The 26,756-nt window shown below is 37.7% G+C and overlaps 1 protein-coding gene across 1 annotated transcript; it reads right to left on the reverse strand.

Annotated features, from left to right (window-relative positions):
- Positions 1–13,732: 13,732 nt before the first annotated feature.
- On the reverse strand, positions 13,733–19,512 carry LOC147760816 (octopamine receptor beta-2R-like). Its single transcript, XM_087018470.1, has 3 exons — positions 18,605–19,512; positions 16,919–17,055; positions 13,733–16,520 (listed from the first exon to the last, which is right to left on the reverse strand). Exon 3 carries the CDS (start codon positions 16,487–16,489, stop codon positions 15,494–15,496), a length of 996 nt encoding a protein of 331 aa, XP_086874596.1. The 5' UTR covers positions 16,490–16,520; positions 16,919–17,055; positions 18,605–19,512; the 3' UTR covers positions 13,733–15,493.
- Positions 19,513–26,756: the final 7,244 nt, after the last annotated feature.

The following is a 26,756-nucleotide window of genomic DNA, read 5'->3' on the forward strand; positions in this document are numbered from 1 at the left end:
TTTACTTGAACATTCATTACTGTGAACTTTCACCATTGGGACTTTTTAAAGCATAAAAGCTATTGTATATCAGTCTGACATACAACACTTAAAGTCTCCCAATGCGACTGGTGAAGATGTACAGGTTCAAAAACATGGAGCAGAACGATGGAACACGGCACATCTCTGATTACGACATAAAGTACCAACTGCCATTCGACCATGTCCTGCGCTTCCAGGGCGAGACACACAATAACCTACCCGCAATACTCTGACAAATGCTGTAAATTCGCGGAGAAGGGATGAAAAGCAGAATAAAGGGTACACATATTATCTGTTGTATAGGTTGTATATGTCACTGTGCATGTGCTTATAACTTAGCTAGCGAAGCTTTCATAACGAAGATGGGATTGAACTCACATGTGGATTTACTTAGATTTACCATGTATTAATACATGTACATGTGTCTAATGGTACAATCAAGAGTGTCTGCTAAATCATATGCGGCCACCATTTTACACAGTAGAATATCCGTTTTTCTTTGCAAGTTGCTTTAGTAAATCGAAAATGGAAAAGAAATTATATCCAATTCCTTGGTGTAAACTTAATAAGATTCCTCGTTTCATGAGCCATGTGTAATAACCTCTTTTAAACCTGACACGTCTGAGCGGACTCATGTTTTATGTAGTTAAATACAAAAGATAGAATATCATTTTCACACTATCGCAGACACAAGGTGAGATACCTGTAATCACTGAGTTATCTTTTATGCTATGTGCTATTTATGCTGCCGAAGTCACCCTAAAGTGCACAGTACGTCCTCGGGGACCTTCCATTTATTTAAAAAATGCATTGACACCCTTCGTTTTCTGTCTTTAATCTCGTTGAAAAACAAATAAATTTTGGCTTCACTAGCATCCAAGAAGTGGGGTAAAAGTTGGCAGAATGGCCGCATGCTATTTTAGCGTTATCTCAACTATTGTTACGACGTATCCGGAAATACCATAACTATCTCCAAGAATTTAATGCTCCCACCTGCCTCTTCTTTGCAAATAAAATAAGTGCAACATTACGATTTTATCTCGCAGCATGTTAAAACACCTCGAAAACTATTTGTGTGTTCTTTTGTACTTCTTTGTGCTTGATGCAACAACGTTATATATATATTTATATATGATTAAATTAATTAAATTTATTATCCGTTTAATGTTTCGTTGTTTTTTAGTCTACAAGACCGAAAATGATGCAGTTTGATGACTGAAATATAATGAAATCTATTTCATGTTGACACTTTTCTTATCAGCTACAATGTACCAAGATACTGAAATATGCACGCGTGCCCAAAAGACGTATATAAACAAATAAATAAACCGTAAACTTATGTGCCATTCACACGACTTGACTTACCCTGGATTAAAAAACTAGGGAATGTATGACAATCAGTTAGACACTCGCATCGTACAGGTAGTCTTCCTCATGACATTCGGAAAAGGTGGTCTGGATTATGACATGTCACTATGACATGAATGTGCCTCTAGTAGCTTGCCCCTTTTAACCGAGATATATTTATTTTTGTGATGGCGAATCGGGCAGATCACAGCCTTAATGATCTTCATAATTAACACAAAATGCGTAGGCCTAGGAGTCCAAAACATCTTGTTTTGATTTAAACCCACTGTTATGTCGAAAGATAAATCGATACTAGGCAGCGGTAGCAGTAGTACATGTATAACTTCAGTGGTAGTAGTTGGCCAGTTGCAACTGAAGCAGTATAAACAGCAAAGAATACAGAGCAAATGTATTACTTTGGTACCATTTCGAACACTCTTCCTCTTGCTTTATTCATAATTCTACCTGGCAATTACAAATGAATAGATACAAGGATGTTTAGGTTGTTAAAACAAGAGGCCAGTGTAGTGTTCCATGGAAGAACAATTAAGCCTTTACTGATTATTGATTGATAAAACTCTCTCTTCATATCGCGCATGTTATCATGTACCACATTATTTTTAATATTTACCTTGTTTTGATAGGCATGCTGGCTCATTGTATCGCACTTGGTTGAAGAGTTTCTCAGTTTTATTCTTCGTTTGTCTTTACATTTTCTTTCTTATTTATTTATTTATTTATTTATTTATTTATTTATTTATTTAGTCCAAAATCATTATTTGATCTAAAAAGCAATATCCATTGCTAATTTCACCACAAAAATATTAAGCCGTGCAAATATTTTTCATTTGATAGCGTTATGATACTGTAAAATATTCCGAAGCTAAATAAGGTGGGTCAGATTAATTTTCCAAGCATGGTGTGACCGTTCCCCCATCTAGTTAGAATGATACATTTGGATGTCAACAAGGTGAAAAATTTAGATCGAAGAGATATATGAAAAGAGCAAAAGAAAGAGAGAGAGAGACAGATGGAGAAGGTGAGAGAGAGAAGGCGAAGAGAAGAGTAGGCTGGGCGAAGACGAAATACGAATAGAATGATCAAAATAATATGATATTAAAAATCAAATCAAATGATACAAAATGGAATAAGATGGATGGCATGTGTTTCAGTGACTTGCCTCCAGATCTGCCTTAAGTCTGTCTGTCTGTCAGTCTGTCCGTCCGTTTGTCTGCCTCTCTGTCTACTGTACGTTCAAGTAACTATTCTCCTGACGAAAAGTGACGTTTTTTCTTCTCATTTCCTTCCCCTATCACAAAATGTTATAACTGCCTATTACACAATGCCTAGAATACCCCCTTCATCAAGCTCTCCCGTCCATACCCCTATCTAATTTCTTTATGCTACCACAGGTGGATTGAGCACTCCTATTTCTCTCACAGTCGGGTGCTCCTCGGCTATAGTAAATCCGCTTATACGGCAGGTGAGTGAACTGCTGATAGGCGTCATGTTTCTGTATTTTGCAAGAGCTGACAGTGGCAGAACAATTTTTCAAAATGTTTTGTGGTTGTGAAACCTGGGAGGAACATATCCATGCTTATGTATAGCAACCTCCTGTGCATTTGCAATAAAATGGATTTCGTAAATCAGCGTCTTCTTTGAAATCCTGAGAAGCAACTTTTGGGGAAAAATAAGCCTGATCACCTTTTCATGGGTTTTCGCTTGCACGTGTCATTCATCCGCCACAATGTCCGCATACTACATATATATGTACCCGTCGTCGTCTTTAACGGTGATTTTTCGTTGTTTTCTACTTGTGAAATGGGCAATTGATGAACCAGCATTATGTCTAGCATAATGCAATGACGTTTTAGGTGGGCTAAAAACCCCGTTTTTGTAGAAAAATAATCAGTAAGTCTTTCAAGAAAAATCCCGGAACCCCAGTTGAAGTATACTTTGTTCGTGTGTTGTAGTACCATTAAAAGCATGTTTATAGCTGTCCAGGTGCCTTAGAAAATCAGGAAACCGAAAATGATGTTTTTGCCCCAAAAGAACCAACACGATGAACTTGGAGATGTGTTTCAAGGATAAATAGATGTTTTGAAGATGCATTAAATGAACGCAATAGGGATAAAAAAAGCTAGGACCTTTAATTTTAGATTTAAGATTTTTAATTTGATTAGAATTATAATGGAAGCTTTAAAATGCAGTTACATATTCTGCACTTCAATGGATTTGATAACACGACCCTTGATAAAAATGTATGCGTTGTCCATAGTGTTTTGCATCTCATTTTTTCGTTGTTTTTGTCATTGTGTTAAGCGTTATCATTTCATCTTCAACTTCAGTTACAATGTATTTTACCGGTACACGCATCTCTAGTAGTTTACAATTCGCCACTCACTACTTTTATTTATTTTCTTTTTTTGATAGGAGTTTGACAATGGCGTCAATTTTTTTCCGATTTGAGATTTCTGCCATCTATTTAAATATTGTTTGGATTGATTGTTGATTAACACTAATTTTTAAAATCATTTTATCATTATTAGCGATTTGTATATGCTCAAGTACATGTACATGTAGTAACATCCCGATGTGCAAAAAGAAAAATGACAAAGTATCGCAAATTCATGACTCCTGATTTCACCAATTTGCGGTCCGTTTGCAGAAACTTGGACATTTACATAAAGTATACAGACTGAAATCCATACTAAAACAATGTGCAACAAATGTTTTATAGGTGCTATGTGCATTTTAATTCAGGTCACCCAACGCTCATAAACAACAAGAATCTCCTTATCCATCCTCATAAATAATGCTTTATGCGCGAAACTCTTTTTTTTCTGATAGTGAGCAAATCAATTTCTGGTATTTGGTTTTATTTTTTTCCTCATAACATTGAGATAATGAACTATATCAGAGGAACAAACCGCACTGACGAATTGTTCGCATTGCATTAATTATTACTGAACTAATTGTTGCTCAAGCAATATTTTGTCAAAAGGTGTCACTGAGAATAAAATCGGTGTCAAAGTGACTCCAAACTTGGAGTCTAGCAGTGGTGCCTAAAATAACTCCCAATTGGAGTCAAGCTGACTCCGATGGAGTAACGCCATCCCAGACCCCACAGAAGGGTCGCAATTGATTCCATTCGCACATCCCTTCATCCCTTGATTTATCTCTACATAAAAGTCACCATGACCCCATATTAATGACTTTTTGACTCCTTGGCTCATTATGGAAAAAATGGCAATCATAGTGCCGCTTTGCCAAGGGTAAATCACCCCAAGGAACCATTCCTGGTTTTCTGGTTTTCTGTACCGTTGCCTCGGCATTGTCTATTTGTGGTAAATATAATAATTAGTAATTATAACAGTATGTGAAATCCGATTTTTTGCATGGCTAATTTTAAGTATTGGGAAAGTAATTTTATATAGCAGATAACATCACCTGCTCCCAGGGACTACCATACCCTCAGATTCCCTAGGATACGTGTACTTTCACTGCATGCTGTTCCTCAATATAAAACATGCACGTTAATTACTGTCGAGAGTAAAATTAATTTATAAAAAATAAAAAATCGAGTAAAAGTAGGCAACCAAATCACCAAATTTAAAGAAATTCTGTAGCGTATGAAGGTGTTTAAGAAGTATGTACATATTATACAATTTGATCTTTTTGGTCTTTACTGTATTCCCATGGTGTAAATTAACCCCTTTCTCTTCCGTGTTGTAAAAGAATCCCCTTCTCTTTTGTATATCATAAAAACCAAATGAGGTTATCATCTACATGTCTAAGTAACAAGGTGACATTTCCGAAAGGTAGCTTAAGGTTTTCGAAGGGTTACTCAAGTTGAAATGAATGGAATCCAATATTGCTGGATAAGCCAGTGATTATCAGCTTGTTATAACCCAAGACATACACAGCTGATTGGCTCCTCGTTCTTCAGCCTGTTAACGGCTTAACCAGCTGACTGACGGAAAATGGAAAACTATACCGTAGTTCTTCAATATAAAACATGTGATTGCATATTAAATTGATCTAAAGCAAATCGCCAGCAAATATAAATCCATGCAAAAATGAAAGAAAAAAGCAAGAAAATCAAATCAAAACCCCAGCAATCCCAGAGACCCTTACTGCATGGATATCTATGCCACCGTGTGGGATTTGACTATTGGTAATAGACATATTAATACAAGTAACAGCATAAGAAATCTTCCTTTATTGGACGATGATTTTAGTGTAACCAGACACAAAATATCTGTCGGCTATCTGGGGGACATCTATACCCTCCTCAGATATACAATTTCTTTTCTTTCTTCATTTGTGAGCGTATCTTAATTATGATAGAAATTTCATAGCCTGAAGGGCGTTAAATATTCGTTTACACCCTTTACAGTGCACATGGATGAAAATTCATCACTGGTTACGCGAGCAATAAATCGCAAATCACATTTTACGAACGGGCCGCTATGTCACATAGCGCACCATTCACACAGATGGTGCAATACTTTATACGCCGTCCTGAGCATGCCTTAAGCCCCCTTTACACTGGACGGCGTCCTTTCTGCGTCCTTTGTGCGGCCATGAAACTGGCATCGCTGTGGTTGTAGAAAAGAGGCACGAGAATTGCTTTGGATGCAGAATGAATGTTCAATGACCGCCAGTTGTCGGCAAGTAAAATATTTTTTTTTTTTTTTTTTATCTCAAACGGGGCCGTACTACGGGACGCAGAGAGGACGCCGTTCAGTGTAAAGGGGGGTTTACAGATCTACCTGTCTTTAGAAAACCCCTCTTTTTTCTAATAAATAACTAAATAACTTTATCTTCAACTTCATCTTGATACGATTGCTTATTGCAACGAAATTGCATTCATGACAGATACCCCCTGCTGACTGGAAATCTAAGTTAATAAAGTGAAAATATAAAAAGGAAATTTTAACAATTACATATTTAAAACGTACATGAAGACGCCAAACACTTTAAGAAAGCGCTGTTATATTCAGATTTGATAAAAATAAAAAAAGAAGAGCATTTCGTTATACAATATCACCTATTTTTTCACTTTGATATAAGCCATTTTTAGAGACAGAATGGGTAAAGGTTATGCAAATCAGGTATACCAAAGCCACAGCAGTATAGTAATAATATTGTTAAAAGGACGCTTATAACATGATAAATAGCAGGAGATATTGGTACCAACTAAGTCTTTCCATCCCCAGAGAATGAAAATGTAGCGTTCCGTTGTTCCTGGTGGCATACTCGACCCAGATCATCACTTCCCATTCTTCGACTGATAGAACAATAGCTGCAACACGCTGAGCGTTCTCAAAATATTTAGGATTATTTAAAACATTTTGAAGCGTGCCTCTGTAACAGGAATGGTAGCCTATTACTTTATACAGATGTGATGATGTGGTTTGAAGAAAAATCATAAATCATGTTTTGGTCAAGTGTTGGTCTTTTTCCGTATTTCCGTAGTAAAAGATATTATTATTTTTCTTTTGGAAGAAATACCCAGACATCACAAAATCAATAAATACATCATAAATACATCACCTAGGCCTGAGTGGCATAGGTGACATTTCCTAAAAGGTGGTTTAAGGTTTACGAAGGGTTGTTTAAATTGAAAACAAATTGATCTCATATTGCCGGTTATGCTAGGGCTCAGCTGCATATAACCCGTGGCATAAACGGCTAATTGGACTCGCAGCCGATTTCCTATACTCATCATCGGCTTGTAAACAGCTGGAAATTGTGCAACGCCAACGTGAGCCACGTGTTTTGAAGATTAAATTTTTCGGCGAATAAAACTTTTTTTATTCCACATATGATAATAGAAATGGCGATGAATCGCAAATTTGTGACTGGCCTATAACAGCCTGTGCAGGCCATGGTTGTCTTGATAGTTCCCATCGCAAAATATGTTTCTTGATATAATAATAGGCACATCATGTGTTGTATATGTTATTCGGATTTTATCTGCTGAACAAAGTTTTGATTAGAAATGTGCATGAATACACGAAATGTGCATGAATGATCCAGTCAGTTCAGCCTTCATTTTGACTTTGTTAAAGTTTTGATAAAATCATTCTTTTCTTTAAAAATCTGACTCATCTACTGACGGATATAGCACCAACCCTCAGAGATCTTATAGCACTTTTTTTTTACTTATAGCACTAATATAAGGCATGCATATTAATTTTCTTGCATGTAAAATTACTTCATAACAAACCATGAAAGAATCAAAATTCATGCAAGAAAGAAAATAACCGAATCATTGTTAACAATAATTCTAATTAAGATTTACAAAGACAAAAAACCCACTAAAAACAAATATAACACGTTTTAATCTTTAAATTTTACTGCATCTGGAAATGACGAAGTTCTGATGAAGAGCTGATGTTCGATTTATTATTTACTTTACTTATTGGATATTTCATCAATTTACTCACAAACTTGATATGCATTTGGAAAACGACTGATAATTCAAAGAATATATTTCAGCAGGTTTGCTAACCTGAGAGACATTCAGTGAGTTGGTGACAAATTTTCTAGAACAGTTTTTGTGAGTTTGCGGCTGCATCGCAAGAAGTTCGTTGCAGATCCCTGATTTTAATACAAATGAAGTTTGTAGTAAGCCTCCTCTGCAGCAAATTCGCAAGAGACCTCAAAAAATTTGCTCTTGCTGATTTGTGCAGTTAAAAGGTGACAGTTTGCGACATGTGCTAGGACTATTCCTTTAGCAGCTATAGGTGGTACATGTACCAGTTCTAAATTGTAAATACATAGTCAAACTGGTTGTTAGTATTTTTTAAATGAACAAGTGCTAATTGGCAACATTATTTCAAAATATGATCCTTAATTATTATGGTAGACTTTGATATTGATTTGCCATCATATTTGGATATTTGTAGTGTTAGGGGATCTTTGTTTGGCTAAACCGTCATTTAAAGGACAACTGATATTCTCAGTATTGAAGACTAGATTTTATAACATGTGTACAGTGCATCATATTTTTTAAAAGGGGAATTGTCCGGGGGGAATAGTCCGGGGGGGGGAATTGTCCCGGGGGGGGGGGGGGGGATTGTCCTAGAATCTTTAGAACTATGATTCAACTAATCAAAATTCTAATTTCAAGAGGGGACCATTGGTGTGATTTTTTTCAGAAATTGAAGGAGGTCAGGACCCCCTGACACCCCCCTGACACCCCCCTAAATTCACCACTGCTAATGTTTATCTTATCAAAGAATCCAGGCTTGAGATAATGTGGACAGTTAAACTGATATGAAAAATTTCAAAATAGCCGAACACTCGATACTTTGATCACTTTGAAAGGGATCCTAAGCACAGAGAAGTGACAGTAAAGGAGGAACCTAATGTCTATGATGCGTTTTTTCAGCGATGAAAACTGCTCTCACGCGACTCCTTAATAGTCTAAAAGGTCTGGCCGGAAATGCGGTTAAAATTAACATGCTATTCCATTTTTGAGAGTGAAAAATATTGGGAGTGTTATCAACATCAACCCAGTTCATAATTTGTATGTACATGCACGTACCGCGGTATATCCTACCTGTGTGTGTGGGCACGGCGAAGTCTCTTGTTTTCTGCTCAAAAAGTGGTTGCTTTAAAGCTGATGGTTTACACCGACAAAATGACTTGAACTGTGCCTAATCTTCAGAAAATCTGCCCAAATGATGATTTACATCACAAAATAAACAAATAGTGAAATCTTATTCAAATATCGGTAAAACAGCGTTAAAATAGGTCTGGAAGTTGATTAGCTACGCGTTCACGTGGTCTGTGACGCAAAAGGTATTGAAGGCATCTCATAGGAGAGGGAGCTATCACGCCAAGCTATCGTATTACAGATTATTTATTTCGGAAATCATGTATATAATGTAGGCACAAAAATAAAACTGCAAATTAGAAAATTGTTAACCATACACGTGAAATATCAGTAGTTTGTAACTTAAATCCATTCGTCTTGGACAAAAAGTTACTTGTATCCTATATGTGGTGGGTGACAAAAGTATTGCACTTTTTGCTTGAAGGTGAACAACAGCTGGGTTTGTTAGGTTTTTTAATCAGTATTTTATTGAAAACTGGTTATGCCAAGTTAGTAACTTTATTCCAGGTTTACAGCTAGACCATGCTATTCTTTAAGGCATGCTATTGTGTCAGTATTAATATTTTTTAGAATAGCCACTTGATCTCAACATGGCCTCCATCCTTCTGGACATACATGTAGACTGATGACGGTTCAGTAATCTTTTTTTTTTTCTGGGGGGGGGGGGGGGACGGTTCATATGTCCTAGGCCTTCACAGCATAAAAACACCTATTGTCTCTGGCACTAGTCTTCTTCTGGTGGCCACTTTTTCTTTTTTTGGTGGCTTATGGGCACTTCACAGCCAAAAGGGCGTTACACCTTTGATGACACCATTCATAGTGCACATGGTTGAAAGTCCATCACTGCATGGTTACGCAAGCAGTAAACCACGGATCACTTTTCACGAACAAGTCCACCATGTCACATAACGCACTAATCAGACAGATGGCGCAATGCTTTTGTCATCCCTCTGTACTTGTAAATCAGAGAGAGGAGATTATATAATATAGGCCACAAAGGCCATAGGAGAGCAAATTATATCAGATCAGAACAGCTCAGATCGGATTACTGGTAGATGACCTGCTGAATCAGCTTTGTTAATGACCCTCGTCAGGAACTAATTTTAAAACAGTAAGTCTTATATAAAAAACGGCTGCCTTCTCTTGAGAGCGGCATACTTACATTACCAAGTGGCAGTCGTCCTCCGTCGTAACAAATCAACATGTTTCTATGTCTACAAACTTCTACGTACTAGTATTGCCAGTTTGTGTAAAGGTACATGTAGCCTTATTATCTTTTAATTTCAAGTGGAATTGTCTTTGTAAGACATTACTGAAAAGTAACACGGTCAATAAGGTGTCTATATAGCCTGCATTTCCTAGAGGAAAATCTGAAAATAAAGCTTGCTGTTGAGTATCCATTTACTTCTGATTAACTTGCGACACAGCAGACTTTTCACAGTAATTACTGGGATAAAGCCATTATTCGTTTAAACACGTTTCTATATATACATGTACCTCAGCAACCCAGCTACCAGAGGATGGTTTAGGCCAATTTTCACTCTCATTATAGGTCAAACATTCTTGTTAAATACAGATGTTAGTTTTCCTCAATTTCATCCAATATTTAACCATTCTTACTTTCCTTGTACAAAGCGCGTGAAGATGAATTTTGGATAAATCATTAGGCCACGGGTTGAACTTTTAACCCCTAAAATAAATTTTCCACTGTCCATGCAATATCCGGTGCAACTTGTTGACATTGTTTTCACATCTATACATATGAGATGTACATGTATGTAATTAGCGATATTAGATATGTATGTATCAAACGAAGGCAGAGCAGTATGGATTCAAACTCTTACATGTATCACTTCGCTTTCTATACAAACGAAACATCGCTTTGCGACACTGTAAAGGTAGTTGTTTTCGGCTTTGTAAAATTTATCGTTATAATTCAATGTACAAGATGTAACACCCAGATAGCAAAATGCATTAAAGAAAATTAGACGGTAAATGCATGTTTCCAAAATTTAAGGAAGCAGCACTAAATCTGTACATCAGAGATATATTAAAATCGATAAATATAAAAATATATAAAAATATAGATATATAAAAATTATAAAAATAATCTTTTGGTAGAAAAAGGAGTGTTTTAAAACACCCGACCTAATATGCAAAGATGAATTAACAGATCTTCCGGCAGATCACGTGGTACTGCGACTCGATATGTGTTAATGAGCCGAAGAGCTTCAGCTACTTAAGAGACACACTGAAATACAAGAATGCTTTTTGAACAACTGAGACAAATTGACTAGACAGAAAAATGCCTTCACGAGGATTTTAATACCTCGGATGAGAGAAGAAATCGGCAATGAGTTGTTATCGAGAGTTTGGATATTCATCTTACAACTTGCTAGCTACTTCACCTGTGAAACGGCAGGATCACCTGTTACATACGTCACCAGACCATGTGACCACTGAGCTCACATACCTTTGTAACTTGTAAAAAGGATTCATTTTTACTAGTAAAGAGGTAAGCGGAACAGGCATATGCGCATGTACCCACTTGCTACTCTGTATTTTTCATCTAGTCGGCACTTTTGCAGACCCCCCCCCCCCCCCCCCCCCGTATCTCATGCTGTAATCTCATGGGTCAAAGAACATTAAGGGCTTTTTTAAGATAAATAATAACTAAGTAAATGTCCTAACTAATTTATTTGAACATCAGAGAAACTGAACAAAGTCACTACACAAGTTAATTTTGATTAGCATAAAAATCACGTAGTTACAGGGTGGGAAGGGGATATTACGAAAGTTCCGTCTCGTGTATAACCAAACGTTCCAAAATAGGGAAAAGTGAAATTGAGATACAGGTAATGACACACAATGCATTGAAAAGAATTAATAAAAAAACTGACTTTCGTTTTATGTCGCCTTGTATATGTAATTAAAATAAATTACAGTTCATTGAGTGGAAATCACTGATTTAATCTAATAAAATCATAGGTTACATGTGTAAAACACCAAAGTCTTTACTATCGTGGCAAAAAGGCATTGTTTTGAAAAAATATTCCCTGTCTGACATCCCATTAAATAAAGATCTATTATGCAGTTCTCGGTTTCCATTTTGTGCCAAAAAACGCGCTTTGCGGCAATGATTGCAATAAGTACGGCTGTACTGACTCTATAAAATGGGAATAAAAAAGTTATAGTGTTCGACATCCAAAAGAAAAAAATATCATACCATTTTTGTTTAAGAGTGGGACACAAGCAAAACGTAGACACACTCCGTACATTTTAGACGCGGATCACAGTATTTGTCCGTAGCAAAAAGAATTTCCCTCGATCAACCTCAAATTCCTCATGTCAATACCGGCATAGATTGGCTGTCCATTGACTGTCGGCGTCACTCTCACGTCACCCTGGACACTGAAAAATGACCCAACAAACTTGGGATGGAAAGAAAGATTTAATGCATTAAAAAAGCTAAATTTAACAAACTTTGAAAAAAAAAATGGGAAAATTGGTCAGACATGTTTGAATTTAATTAGCTTCAGCAAAATAATATATTGCACTTTTTTCTTGTTTAATAATCTATTGTAGTTTTGGTTGAATACATTGTGGTATCGATCTTTATTATTATTATTATTATTATTATTATTATTATTATTATTATTACACCTATTGTTCACGAGATTATAATCTTATATTCGTGTGTGTGAGAGAGAGTGTGTGTGTAAGAGGAGAGTGAGTCTGCATTTACCATATTTGGGTATATGTACGTTCTTATACTGAAATTATTTTTAAAAAATATAATAAAAAACTTGGGATGGCAAAAAATTAGATCTACGGCTTTGCCTTTTATTCCGAATGTCTGTAATGAGTAAAATACACCGAAATGACCCGAATGCATGGATTTATACTATTTGTGACAGCTAGTCTTGATTAAATGCCAGTTAATGACTTGAATACCACTACAGGGGAATGGCTTAATTCATGAGGATTCCTAAGTCCTCAGGTTAGAAATATGAAGGGCCACGGGTTGTTACAGATTATATAAATAGTGTACAAAAGGAATATGAGATGAATTTCATTATATATTATTAAATTCTATTTTATTTATTATTTTTTGCAGAAAGTAGGGATTTATTATTTCTAAGATAAGCATGTATAAGACCAAATGTAATTAAATTATATGAATAATTTTCGACAAAAAATAAGAAAAACCTCAATAATTTACGCAATTTATTAACCTAGTAAAGGAGGGGGGTCAAGCCTTCAGGTTGACATATGTATGTACATACCAAATTATGTTCTCTAAACTATATCACGGTAAATGAGAAATAAACAAACTGTTAAAACTGGTAAATGGTATCGAATGTCTGTACCTGTTTATTCATTTCATTCAAAAGCAATAAATTATGACTGTCAGAAATCTTAAACGCATCTTAAATGTAGATAAGGACATAACAGCTTAGTCTGAAATTACTTTTTACAGCACGTTTATTGACCGCAAATCATACAATTAACGGAGAGCTTGGAAAGCTTCCATTGTGCATATTTGTTAAAGTTGAAATTACTTTATATTAGGCTAAAATTGTTATGGATCCACAAAATAAGCGGAGCAGTAAATTGGGTTATTTCTTAATTATTTCACACACCATCGAGTGATTATATGTGATTAATAAGTTCAATGAATGCAGATAAACATTATTTTGATATAATCTGAATTATTAAACATAATTTGTACCGACAGGAATAAACAGATGTTAGAATTACTTAAGGAGTGGGTTAGTCTTTGGAAGAAATCTTTTTAGTCCTTTAAACTACATTACAGGGTAGTATTGCTCCAATTCGCGAAACATGTATAGCCAAGTATAACGAGAGGTTAACTTTTGTAAAAGTTCTTTATTTCGACCCGAATTACACACAAAGTTAAGTCACTTGCGCTAAAACACTAATAAACTACACTTAATGATACTATGCTACTTCACGAACAGCCAACGCAACAGTAAAGTATAGTGAACCAAATCCAGCCACCCCAATTGCAAGCTTAATCCCTAGATCAGAACCGGAATATTATTGAGAGGGATGCCTCAGAAATGGCTGACTGAGGGATAACGCTGCAAACAAAAGCGATTTCATACTATCTATGCACCATATGTGGAACGCCATCACTTCTAAATGTTAGAAAACTTTTTGACTTCACGCACAGACGCGCCTGGTGCATCTTCCACTCCAGAGGATACTATGTAAAATAATAAAATGTACGTGGATTTGATTTTTTTTAATACTGTCCTTAGCTTATCCATTGTTTGTACAGTAAAATTTTGTGAAAATCAGAAGTTGAATAAAAAAACGTTGGTTTTGACATGATTTCCTGTATCACTTTATATATCACGCACTGAATTTGGGATTACACTTTTTCCTATGGGAGTATAAAATAACATATTAAGGTACAGATTACTTGCATCTACAATACAGGTACAAGACACGAAAATGATTAAACGTACACAAGTTATTCTGATGATTCTCTCACTTGATATTACATACAGTCCTAAGTTAATTGTGCCAATTTTATGCGAATGCAAACGTATTGACGGGGATAATTACATTTTGTGCATGTATGTGGATACAGGTGGTACTTTGTAACTACGCACACAAAGTCGTTCATAACTATTCTGACCTTCTCAAATATCTGCTATCTGTTAACATTAATCTTCTGTAATTTTACTTACTGACATATTCAGTTCTCTTTGGTTTATTATTGCCGTCAAGGTGGAAGCATGCTTGAAAAGTGCTGCCTAAGAAATCATACACTTTGTACTTAAGAGTGTGTACAACAGAGTAAGACCATTTACCCAAAAACCTCGCTTAAAGACATATTATCTACGTTAATAAATGTCCCAAATCATATTTTCTTTGTCTATATTTTCTGCAAAAGTTATTTGTTTGTTCCAATTTAGACTATGAAAATATAAAAAACCCTCAAAGAAAATAAAAGACAGGACAAAGAAATGGCGGTCTAAATCACTGCCCAGTCACTAGAACTAAATTATTTGATTGTTGAAACATCGACTCCAACTGCAAGCAGTGATTCTTAAGTAAGGAAACTTGCTTTTTAAACAAGAAAATTCGATTCGGCGGGCAAACTAAGGATATTATACGCTCAAGACCATATAAACAGTTCAAGAAGAGTTCTGCAGAAACTAGCACCCAAAAAAAGCAACAAAAAATTTTGAGCACAAAAACATTTGAGAAGATAGGCGCAGTAAGTTAATAAAAAGCTCTCAGTGGCGCCACCTATCAGTGACACGATGGTCAAAATGCCCTGCCTTTCACACTCAGAAACAGCACTGTATTAAAGCATTAGGGAAGACCTTGTACAACCTGTTGTAGAAAATTTCTCATTGGCAAAGATTCAGAAGAAAAAAGTGAAAAAGAAGAAAGGAGTGTAAGAGGATTAAATCTATGACATACTTGGGGCTGCGCTGCAGATAAAAATGATAGAACTCACTGTAGAATCTGTATAATTGTGCGACTGAAGCTTTCTTTAAAGGATTTGTTCCGACTGGCGAAGATGTACGGGTTCAGGAACATGGAGCAGAACAACGGAACAAAGCACAGCTCCACAATGGGCGGTGGGACAGTGAACCATATCTGACACACTGACAGGGCAAGAAACGGGATAGTTGACAGGAGGTAGATGGCGGTCAAAATAAAACTAGTCATAGCCATATCTGATATAAAATGGGCCGCAAGGGGCTCGTTGCGCACGTCATTGGTCACCACGTGTTGTCTGGAGAAATCATTGTGTGTGTTCTCATAATAGCAGCTCCATTGGCCGTTAGCTGTACGGTTCGATTGCACTGAGCTGCTCAGGGTGGCGATGGGATGGACTAAATTGCGCATGCGCCTAGCCCTAACATTTAGATATCCATAAGAGCAAGTGCACATTATCAGAAGTGCGAACACCGCCGGAAGAAAGACAACCAAAATAATTATAGGTAACTTTCCTCGGTATTCAGACAAATCAACGCTGCCCATGCAGGCGTTTCTGAAATGCCCGTGTCCTTTGAAAAGAACAACAAAAAATATCAAAATGCCAAGTATCCAAATGCCGACCAAGATCATGATTCCACTTTTCTTTGACATTCTGTGCTTTTGTTTCTGGACAGCGTGCACCCTTATGATACTGATGCACATCAAAGTAAGTATGTTGATGATGTTATTAGCGGTTGCCATGGCACCATTAAACCTGCACAGGTAGTCTCTGAAATCCACGTTACTGGTGTACCAGGCCGCAACGAACACTGGAGCACCCAACCCGCACGTGGTGAGGTCTGCTATAGCCAGATTAGCGTGGAAAATATTATGGACAGTCCGGAACCTAGCGTGGGTACGAATGATATGTATAACCAGAGCATTTCCAGGAACGCCAAAGAAGAAGGCGCAAAAGGATATCGCCAGCGACACCGCTCGGATGAGATCTGCGGCATACTGTTCCATCGAGCAGGATTGTTGCACGGGGTTACGGTTTCTGAAACGGAAAAATAAATTATATACTTGATTAAGTAACATGCTATTAAGTTGTTAAAAACTGGCATGTACATTCCCCTTTTTAGCATACAGTTGAACTTCCAACCTCTGTCCCTCACCCCGTCCCACCCCACCCCACCCACCCCACCCCACCCCACCCCACCCACCTCTTTTTCTTCATATTCTGGATCCTTAAGTAAACCCCCCCCCCTTTTTTAATTTAAAGAAAAATAAAATTCTCTCCCCAGAACAGCGCTCTCAGACACCTTCAATAACGCTTTTCATTCGTGCTATTTTCTTTAAAAGGGACTCATGCATGCAATTACAACGTCTCTACAGAGTCGAAGCTAAAGACAGTATTTTATCCCATTATCTGATCTCAGACTTTGAACAATATACCTGTCGGCTTCAAGACGCTGGCCGTTTTATTTTTTTCTTTTTTCAGCTTAAGAGTGAGCTCATTCCTGTACGGTCTCGACGGCACTACGAACGAGCTATACCTGTGCTTCTTCCAACACTAGCAAGGGATCCGGTGTCTGCAAAAGAATAAGCCCTATTTCAGAAACTAGAGAAAAAGCTCGGTTTTATTATTCTCTATTTCAGGCTAAAAACGGTTTAGCCATTTGCACACTCGAGCCTCAGATTTGTGAGCACAAATGCCCATATTAACAACACGAACTACGATTTCATGGCACGGCAGTACCCTATACCAGGGCCGCAGATTAATTAAGTGGACTTTTCTCACAGTGCAGAAAATCACCATCAGTAACCATCTCTGAATATCTAGTGAAAAATCAATCTGTGTCCGTGGTAGAGGGTACCTAGCACTACCGTAAAATTAGCGGCAACAAGCGCCGCGCTACAAACCATGAACTCTTAATCCGCTTACCTTCCCTTTCCGTATGTTACGGAGATTGTCGAGAGAGCAGCACTGCCGCATAAATATACGGTCTACAAGGGTGATTGCTTACAGAAATACATTAGTTTTATTTCGAGTCTTTTTATCTGCTTTCGATTTTGTTACTAATAATGAAGTAAATCAAATAAGTGAGTTGGTGGTGTAACGCGTCGCTCTGGGCTTCTGTATGCATTTTCCACATCGCTCACATATTTCATCTAGTCCAAGTTTTGAAAGACCTCGGCAACTAACATCGCTCTCCTCCTCAAAGTCTGCCAATAAAGCTCTAGCCACTTAATTGGACATTTGTGTTGTTTTTCTTTCGTCAAAGAAGTAGGAAAAGAGAAAGTGTCACTCTTTTCGACTAGGAATTTCCTAAAGCTCTATCGCTCAGTTTATCGTACGTTACATGTACGTGTCTGTAGAGTTGTACTGAATGTATCTCCTGCCATATTGAAAATGTTCAATAGTTCGGGGTTGAGAAAAAGAACTCGCATGTGTATATTTAAGGACACGGATGACAGCTGGTCTAATAATTGGTGTTTTTTGACGCTGTGCTCGCTGCTGCTAATTTCAAGTCCTTGTCAAGAAATCGTGGTTCGAGTCGGTTATTTGGGCTTTCGTGCTTGCAACCGGCAATTATCGTTTATGAAGCCTGCAGGGTCTGTGATTTCGCTTTCATATACATTACTGTGACCTAGCTTACACAACAGCCACCTCTTATTCCAGGGGACAGAAACTGTAAGCTACTGCAGACCAGTCTGACTGTCACTGTTCTGCTATCTAATCCCTATGACTTTTAAGTGACCTTCTCTATAATCATCTTTGCAATATAATTCTTTCATGCTTAATATCAATGCACTGTAGACAAGCTACTGTATTGTATAAATTAACTTGTAAACACGTTGCTTTGATTTAAGGCCTGTTACTGATCTACATATTTGCAAATATGTGTAATTGATAACCACTTGTAGTGATACACATTTTGTTTACCCTTTCCCTGTGGCTTAGGCGTATTATAGTGACATTTTCTGCATTGAAAGTATATACAGACGTACAAGGTGCTTGACATTTAATGTAGGATATTTCAGTTTGAAGGGCATTTCTAGGTAAAAAATATTGTTTTTTAACATATGTATCATAAATTATACGTGAATAGATAAATGCGTAGTCATGTGTGTTAGTACCAAGTAATCGACTTCCATGTCTATATTCTTCAATGCTGTATTACGTAATGTGTGTTGATTTCATAAGGAAGTACCAGTACCATTTGGGCTGATCCTAGGGCTGACATCTGGTTCTGTCAAAAAAGAAATTCATATTTCAGCAACAGCTGCACGAAAGATTTTGAAATTTTGCATACAAACTAAGTAACCACGGTTGTACAGCGAGTGAACTAAGAGAAACAGTGTGCCAAAACATTGTTGGCACAAAACAGATTGGCATTGCCAGATAGACTATTGCATCACAAGGAACAGAGGTATGTTCGGCTGGCGTACCTGCACGGAGACCTCTCTCAAAGCACTCTTTCCAGTAGGAAACAGGACCACCTGTTTTTTTCGGTTATGCTGCTACAACCAAAAAACAACCCCCTTCCTGAAGAATGAGTAGTAAATTGCCAGCAGAAAAGTGATTTTCAAAGCCCTTTGTGACTGGCGTACCGGTTTTCCTAATAGCGAAAATGAAAGTAAATGCTGTATGGTTTCACAACAAAAACCGTCCACAAACGTTTTAAATCCATATCACTTGGTATCATTAGAGCGTCAAGCAACCACCTAGCTCAAGATGCTTTTAATTTTAATTTAAAAATTCTAGCATCATTTAAGTACAGGGGAAACCGGAGTTAGTTGGCTTTTGGTTTAGGCGCTTTTGGCTTTGTAAAGCTCACATAGAATGCGTTGGAGCAACAAAACTGGTATGACAGGAATGGTAGACTTAGGAATGGAAGTCCCGGGCCTCACAGGTAACGGTTAGTTGTAGCAGCCGTATATGGGACAGATGTCAGTAAAGGTAATGGTCAACGGACTACGTTTCCTTTTGGTAGCTGCATGATTATACACGTTTTTGTCACACTAGGTTTAGAATAAGTGAGGCTAATTAAAAAAAAAACACCTAGATCATATGCTTCGGTAGCTTTACCATTCCAAAATAATTCTCTGCATATTAAACATTCAGCATCTTGATTTTTCTAGGTAATTTTCTGTTTCAATTATTTGTCTGCTGCTTCATCCTTCCCGCTTTTAAGTTCTGAGTGATAAATAGCATTTTAGGAGCATCCGTGAAAATCACCGATTTTCGTTTCTTGTCAATTTCAGTAGTGTAGTAATATATGTTTCTTGGGTTTTTTTACAGTGGTATAGGCGTTTGTGTGCTGTTATGGCTTGATATAAGCTCTTGTTCCTAACACGAAGATGTGGTAAATTTCTGCTCCTTTCCACTCTGTATTAGATTTCCTTTCGTAAAATCTAACCATCGTGAAACCTTAAATACACATTTCCTTAAATTAAAATGGCAGCTTTTCATCATAATTCAACTCTAGCCAACGGTTAGCACGCGACACACCTATCGCATGGGAAGGCTTAGTGGGCAAGTTGGACCCCTCCATGCCTTAACCCAAGCCACGTCGTCCATCTAACCCCAGGTGCACATTTTTCATTTTAAAGGATTGCATCCATATTTAGTGTCAGAATAAGCATTTTATGTTTAGACTTCTCTGAAAATCTACTGCAAATTGAGCTTAAGTTTCACCCTGTATTCCTCCTTAAAACCATAAGGCTATGGAAATAGATTTTTTTAAATCTCTTCAACAAAGTTTCTTTCAGATACAGAAAACTTTTTATTTGGACTTACACCTCAAGTAAAATTCGTTTACGACCAACGCTTTCATGACATTGATGGATGTGGTCAAGTTACACGAAAAAGTGGTCATCTTAGGTCCACTTTGTCATAAAGATTAATAGCCCTGGGTTAACGCCTACCAGTCCAGGTCTTACCTAACCATTTCACTGGAACGCCCCCCGCCCTCCCCCCCCCCCCCCTTTAGGGCAGTCATGAATACTACACATCGCATCTCCGATACGATCAAAAACACAATTCACTGGGTCGTCAAGAACACGTGCTATATATGCCAAGTCGAAAATCTCACCTACTGGTATATTAAATAATCCATTACATGTATCTTTAGTAGTCTGTGTGAGCATCTCTGTCCACATACCAAACATGGGTAGACCGCACTCTTGAAGTTGGTTTCCATCATACACAGCAAGGCTTTAATTCGATCTACTTGTACCGGTACCATGATTGGAGGAATATCATGTTGATGCATTGCACTAGTACTGTACACGTATTTTAGACGCCTGTTCGTGTGAACCGCAGCACACATCGTGGTAAGTACAGGTACAATGTGTAGCTATATCTATGCAATTATTACAAGAAAAATGTTGTAATTAAAAAGTTGATCGGTATGAGGACTAAAAATGGATAAAACGTGATATCCCAATGTGTACATTCGATTAAGGAAAACATCACTTAGTTCTGATAACTCAGAATTTGATACGGTTGGAACCAAACACAGGCCTACCCAACTACATGTACCAGACTCACATAAGGATCCTGAATTAACCGGTATATCGGACCACACTACCCGCTTTCAAGGTGTGTGTCAGATCGCATTTCGGAGTATCAGTCAGAACACAAACAGGCTGAGCCTGCTGGTCGTCCTACAAAATTTGTTCTGGGTTACGATAACTGTGAACTGTATTTCGTTTTTATTTCATGTCCAGAATTGCTGTTGCCAGTACAACGCACCGATTACGTCTTCAAGCAAGGAAAACATTGCCAAGACCATTTTCAAGTATTGAAACCATTCGCTTGAACAGACTGCGAAAATGAGGTGCCGTAGAATCCGACCAAAACACGTCCTGAAATTAACTGCCTGTTTTGTACTGGCGATGATACTTACTTATCGCAAACAGGCTTCTGTTGAGCTGGAACCGGAAACGATTCCTTTTTGCCACGGTGTTCACGAGCGGATATACGCACGTTCCTGGACGATGTCAGGCATAGCCGCCTATCCTTCCTCTCGGACCTACCCCGTCAGTTTTTGTGTCTATACGTCACACATCAAAACTTTTTCCCGCCAGACGGTGAAAAGCGATCGTCTGAATAATCCAATATACAAAGAGGTGTCGTTAATGACCCCAGCCTTTACTTGGGAATATCTAACATCCTCACAAGGCTTTCAGTACTATGACTTTGTAATACGCGTGCGGGCGGTTATCAAAACTACCCACGCAGTTTTAGAGCGGAGTCACTTATTTCGAGCACGCGTCAATGATTCTTACGATTTAGTCGATAACAGCGGGTATTTTTTACCGATACCTAATATAGGATCGTGTATAAGAGGAGGGGCAGAAGATGCCCGGATGTTTGTTGCAAACGGCGAAACAATGTTGGTATATAACCAGTGTACAGGCATAGTTCGAACAGCAGCCAAAGGTAAAGTGAGATCAGTATCAGTGTATCTCTACAACCTCGACACGGACAACACTCCGAGAAAAATACGGGTCAGTGGTATGAAACTTCAAATCGAGGAGAAAAACTGGACACCTTTAACTTTGGGTGACAAAGACCCTACGTGCAACCAAAAGTTGAACCATTTATCATGTGGAGAGACGGTTTTAGTATACTCCTTGTCACCAGTAGTCATATTAAAGTGTAATTACACCTCGGCGGTATGCTACCCCATCACTGGTACAGAACGATTCATAGATGGCGCCACTGATTTAAAATTGCAATATTTACGGAATGGAACTCCCTTTCTCCACTACAGAGACGATCTTTATATTTCACTGGCACACAGAATTTATCGTGATGTTTATCAAATCCACTTGGTCGTTCTCAGCACCAGGATATGGCGTTTAGTTTACATAAGTGAGCCTGTCACGTTTCACAGTAATATCTACTGTTTAACGTCGAAAATGTCACCATTCCATCCCTTCATATTTCCCACGTCACTTGCACTAAAAAGTCCAAATGTGCTTCATATTGGAGCCCATGTTAATGACAAAAAAGTAGTGATATTGGAACTGGCAGGTATTCAGAAACTGTTTGGAAGTCTCGTAGATCAGACGAAAAGCAAAGGGCTATCAGACTTAGACGTCCAGCTGTACCTGGAGAAATATGGTCATTTAACGAAGGGGAGACCCAGCACGTGTAGAAAGTGAGGACATCTTTATTTCATAATGTTTATTTCCCAATCTTTATCGACTTTTCCTATGATTTTTACACACCCGTTGGAGGGATCCGAATCAGATTATGTAAAATTATAAATCTCCATATCCTTATAACAATGCAATGTATGTATAAATTTATTAATCAATTACCAAAGAGCTTACTGCTTTCACCCTATATTAAATCTACTAATTGTGTAGATATGATTATCTTTTATTATACTTTTCTTTGTAACACGTAAGCGTTTAAGAGAAAGGAACGTGTTGTAGTGAACCATTTTATACATATGGAATGAATGTCCTAAACTTAAATAATTTTAGTACGCTAAATGCAAGTGTGGGCCCGAAATAGGACATTACGTTTTCGACTTACTTAGCTTACTTAGACCGCATTCTCAACGAATTGAGCCAGGCTTTACAAGTCCTGAGAACTAAAAATGGCGGACGTACATGAAAGAAAAACCGCCTAATCTTTTAATAGTCTCTCCGCCTCTCACACGCCTCCCCACACGTCGTCCCTGCGGGGTACAGTAATTAAATCTCGGTTCCGTTCGCCATGCGGAAGCTACCTGAGAAATATTAAGTGCGCATGCTCATTGGTCAGTTATTGGTCATCAGCTAGTTCCCCTTCTTCAGTTGAAAGTGGGGAACAAGGCAAACATCAGCATAAGAACGAACTGTGCCCTTTGACAAGACTGCATACGCAAAAGTTCTGCCCACCTCCAACTCCGTCTACTGGGGCTGGGTATCTCTGTGAATATCTCCGTGAATATCTCTGGTGATATTATCTTCGTAGATAGTCGATTCATTGCTGCTCTACGGGCCAATTCATTCCTTTTTCGTCTCTGTTTTGAAAGATAATAGAACAGAAGAGCTTTTTTCCTTCGATCGCCTTCGCTCGCCATGCTTTCTTCACCACGAGTTTAACTGATGAGCATGCGCATTTAATATTTCTCAGGTAGCTTCCGCATGGCGAACGGAGCCGAGATTTAATTACTGTACCCCGCAGGGACGACGTGTGGGGAGGCGTGTGAGAGACGGAGAGACTATTAAAAGATAAGGCGGTTTTTCTTTCATGTACGTCCGCCATTTTTAGTTCTCAGGATTTGTAAAGCCTGGCTCAATTCGTTGAGAATGCGGTCTTACTTAGCAGATAACGCAATCTAAAGATTCCACGGTTCGTGTCAGATTTACGTAAGGTCGCGCAAAGAAAAAAAAAATTAGTCCACATAATGACCAGTTAAATGATTTACAGGTATCCCCGACGCTCGTAATCTACATATTCTAAGTGAAGTCTCCAACTCCTAACTTCTCGAAATTACGTCTGCTCCGTGCTCCGGCTCTCCCAATCTCCTTCTTCTCTTTCTCCCTCCTCTTTTCCGTTTCTCCTATACTTACCGGTACATTTCCTATTGGCCATTTTGTGTCTAGAGTCGGATCTTCTTTGGGCGCATTTTAACGTAAACTGGCAAGTGCTGCCAGATATGTATTAATGAACCTTTTTCATACATATGGAATGAATGTCCTAAACTTATATAATTTTGAACGCTCAATTCAAGCGTGGGCTCGAAATAGGACATTACGTTTTCGACTTACTTAGCGGATAACGCAATCTAAAGATTCCACGGTTCGTGTCAGATTTACGGAAGGACGCGCAAAGAAAACCCAAGTCTACATAATGACTAGCTAAACGATTTATTCGTCGACTCTCGGTAACTACAAGCTTAGTGAAATCTCCAACTCCCAAATTCTCGAAACCACGTCTGCTCCGTGCTCCGTCTCTCTCAATCTTCTTATCTTCTCTTTTTCTCACTCTTTTTCAAGGTATCAATTCCCATGGCTGATATACTAATTTCTTATTTTACATGGATCCAATGCTGCCTATTGCGCGATCCTAATCTACATCATAGTAGCAGATCACCCGACGTCTCCGTTTCACGTTTTTCTCCCAAACTACAACGAACTGTTGACAACTGACAGGATAACGTCACTGGTCGTTAAGTGCGATCGCGAGTTGCTGAGCACTCGGAACTACTCGACAATATGGAGCTTGCGGAGTTAGCCGAGGATTGCCGATTGAGTTGCTGAGTACTATTCTTCCCTTCATTATTTCATTTTATATTCATATTCATATAAGTGTGGGGATAAGAATTTCACACATAATATAGTACATAGAGAGGTTCTATCAATCATGAGTACTTATATCTTATCATGATTCAGTGATTGATATGACGGGTATTAGCTAGTTATAATTGTATAGTTAATTTCTTTACCTCGGCGTTATACAAAGAGGCCGCCACATTACCCAAGAACTATTGGCCCACAACAGGTTACATAATACGACTTCATAAAATATCTTTTTAATCTTTATGTCGGACACGACAGTATCTTACTATAGAGAGATTGACAACTTAATAACCTGGTCATTACTTAAAAGAGTCACCTGTCGGGTACCTGTAAATCTTGAACCCATGTAATATGATGTGTATGATGGGACCAAGTCTAAACGGAGCCATGCGCTCAATATGACCGGTTAACTGGATTGATTTTGATTAATTCAAACTGTTAGAAGTTGTGAACTTGTGAAAGGGAGCAACCCCAACCCCCGTAGCATTATAACGTATGCTGTATAATAGTAATAAGATTTTTTTCTGACTTTCATCAATTTCGTTTTTTTTTTTTTTTTTTTTTTTTTTTTGAGCCAATATTTTTAATGCGGACGGCTCCCTGGATTCCACGCCATACCTTCAGAGTTTTTCACTTAATAACTGCTTAATCCCTGCTTTAAGCTCCAACTAAACCGTTGTGATACAGATAAGTAAACCATCCAACGTAAAAAGGGCAGTTGATTTGCCTGATTTTGAGTAAATATGTCATTGCACATTGCAAAGTCATTAATTCATCTGCTTTCATTAGCCTTCCAGATGATGTTCAAAGTACAAGCATGAAGACTGGATAGTCTAACGCGCTGGCGTGCTCAGTGAAAGACTCAATATTTTAATGTTGATTGCAGTGGTTCGCTCAATTTTGAAATTATATTTTTATTCGCTGAATGCATTTTAGCAGAAAACAAAATACAGTTCCAAATGTTTTCATCACATACTAGTACAACAATTCATCTCGGTTTACCGCAAAGTTATAATCGCTTCGCAAGCCTTGTTTGAAAAACTGATATGCTCGAGGATTTCCCGGATTAAATGTCTTATAATTTCTTATTAATCTGTTCCGCCAATACTTACATGTACAGCATTTATGTCGCTTTCGTGTCTATTGGTACACTTGGTCATCTGCTCGGCACAAAAAATTCAATAAGCCGGAGGCTACTTTTCACTATTTCTGTATCCCTTATATATATTTATATATATATATATGTAACCAGATACTGGCACTACGAATACGTGTGCATGGCGCCACGTGTTGTTTTCCTCTCGAACCCTGGTAAGAGACAGTCTTGAAAGCGTCATCTCGCAGAGTGAGATCATCTTTATATCGTAAAGGGTTCAATCAAGACGACCACTGAGAAAAGAGACAAGGAGCACTGGTATCGATCTAACGTGCCAACTGTGAAGTGGGGATTTCATGGAAAATCCGTTCAACTTAGAGATAAAAACTACCGGAGATAATTAGTGAAATGTAGCACATGAACATGCACGGTAGGCATGCTTTAGTAAAAAATATGTATTAAAGAAAAAACAGGTGCTCTGAAGTAAGAGGAGTATAGTCAGATTTTGTGATGTGGAGAGTGACTTTCTGAACCAATCAGATATTGATATTAAATCATCAAAAATATTTTACAAAAAAAAAACAAATTAAATGGAAAAATGATTTTTAATATTCTACACTCGAGAACAAAAGTAACATATAAGAAAGAATTAAAACCGGAAATATTCATCTATAGATTTAAGCAGAAAGTGAAAAATCACTACCGAATAAATTTCAAATGGGAATTTTACCGTGAGAGAATTTGCCAAATCCATAAAATGAAATAAAAGTTGAAAAATACTTTTTACTTCGGTGCACTGGTTATAAAGAAAAATACATTAATTTCATTATAAGCTGAGTCTTTAAACTGATAAAGCCATTTCTTTGTAATATATAATAGAAACAC

Source organism: Lingula anatina, chromosome 7 (assembly GCF_051362555.1).
Source record: "Lingula anatina isolate TDL-2025a chromosome 7, LinAna3.0, whole genome shotgun sequence".
In the NCBI taxonomy this organism is placed as follows: domain Eukaryota; kingdom Metazoa; phylum Brachiopoda; class Lingulata; order Lingulida; family Lingulidae; genus Lingula; species Lingula anatina.

Bases quoted from the DNA above. Each gene is read 5' to 3' on its own strand.
- LOC147760816 (XM_087018470.1), bottom strand. From the start codon at position 16,489: ATGGAACAGTATGCCGCAGATCTCATCCGAGCGGTGTCGCTGGCGATA.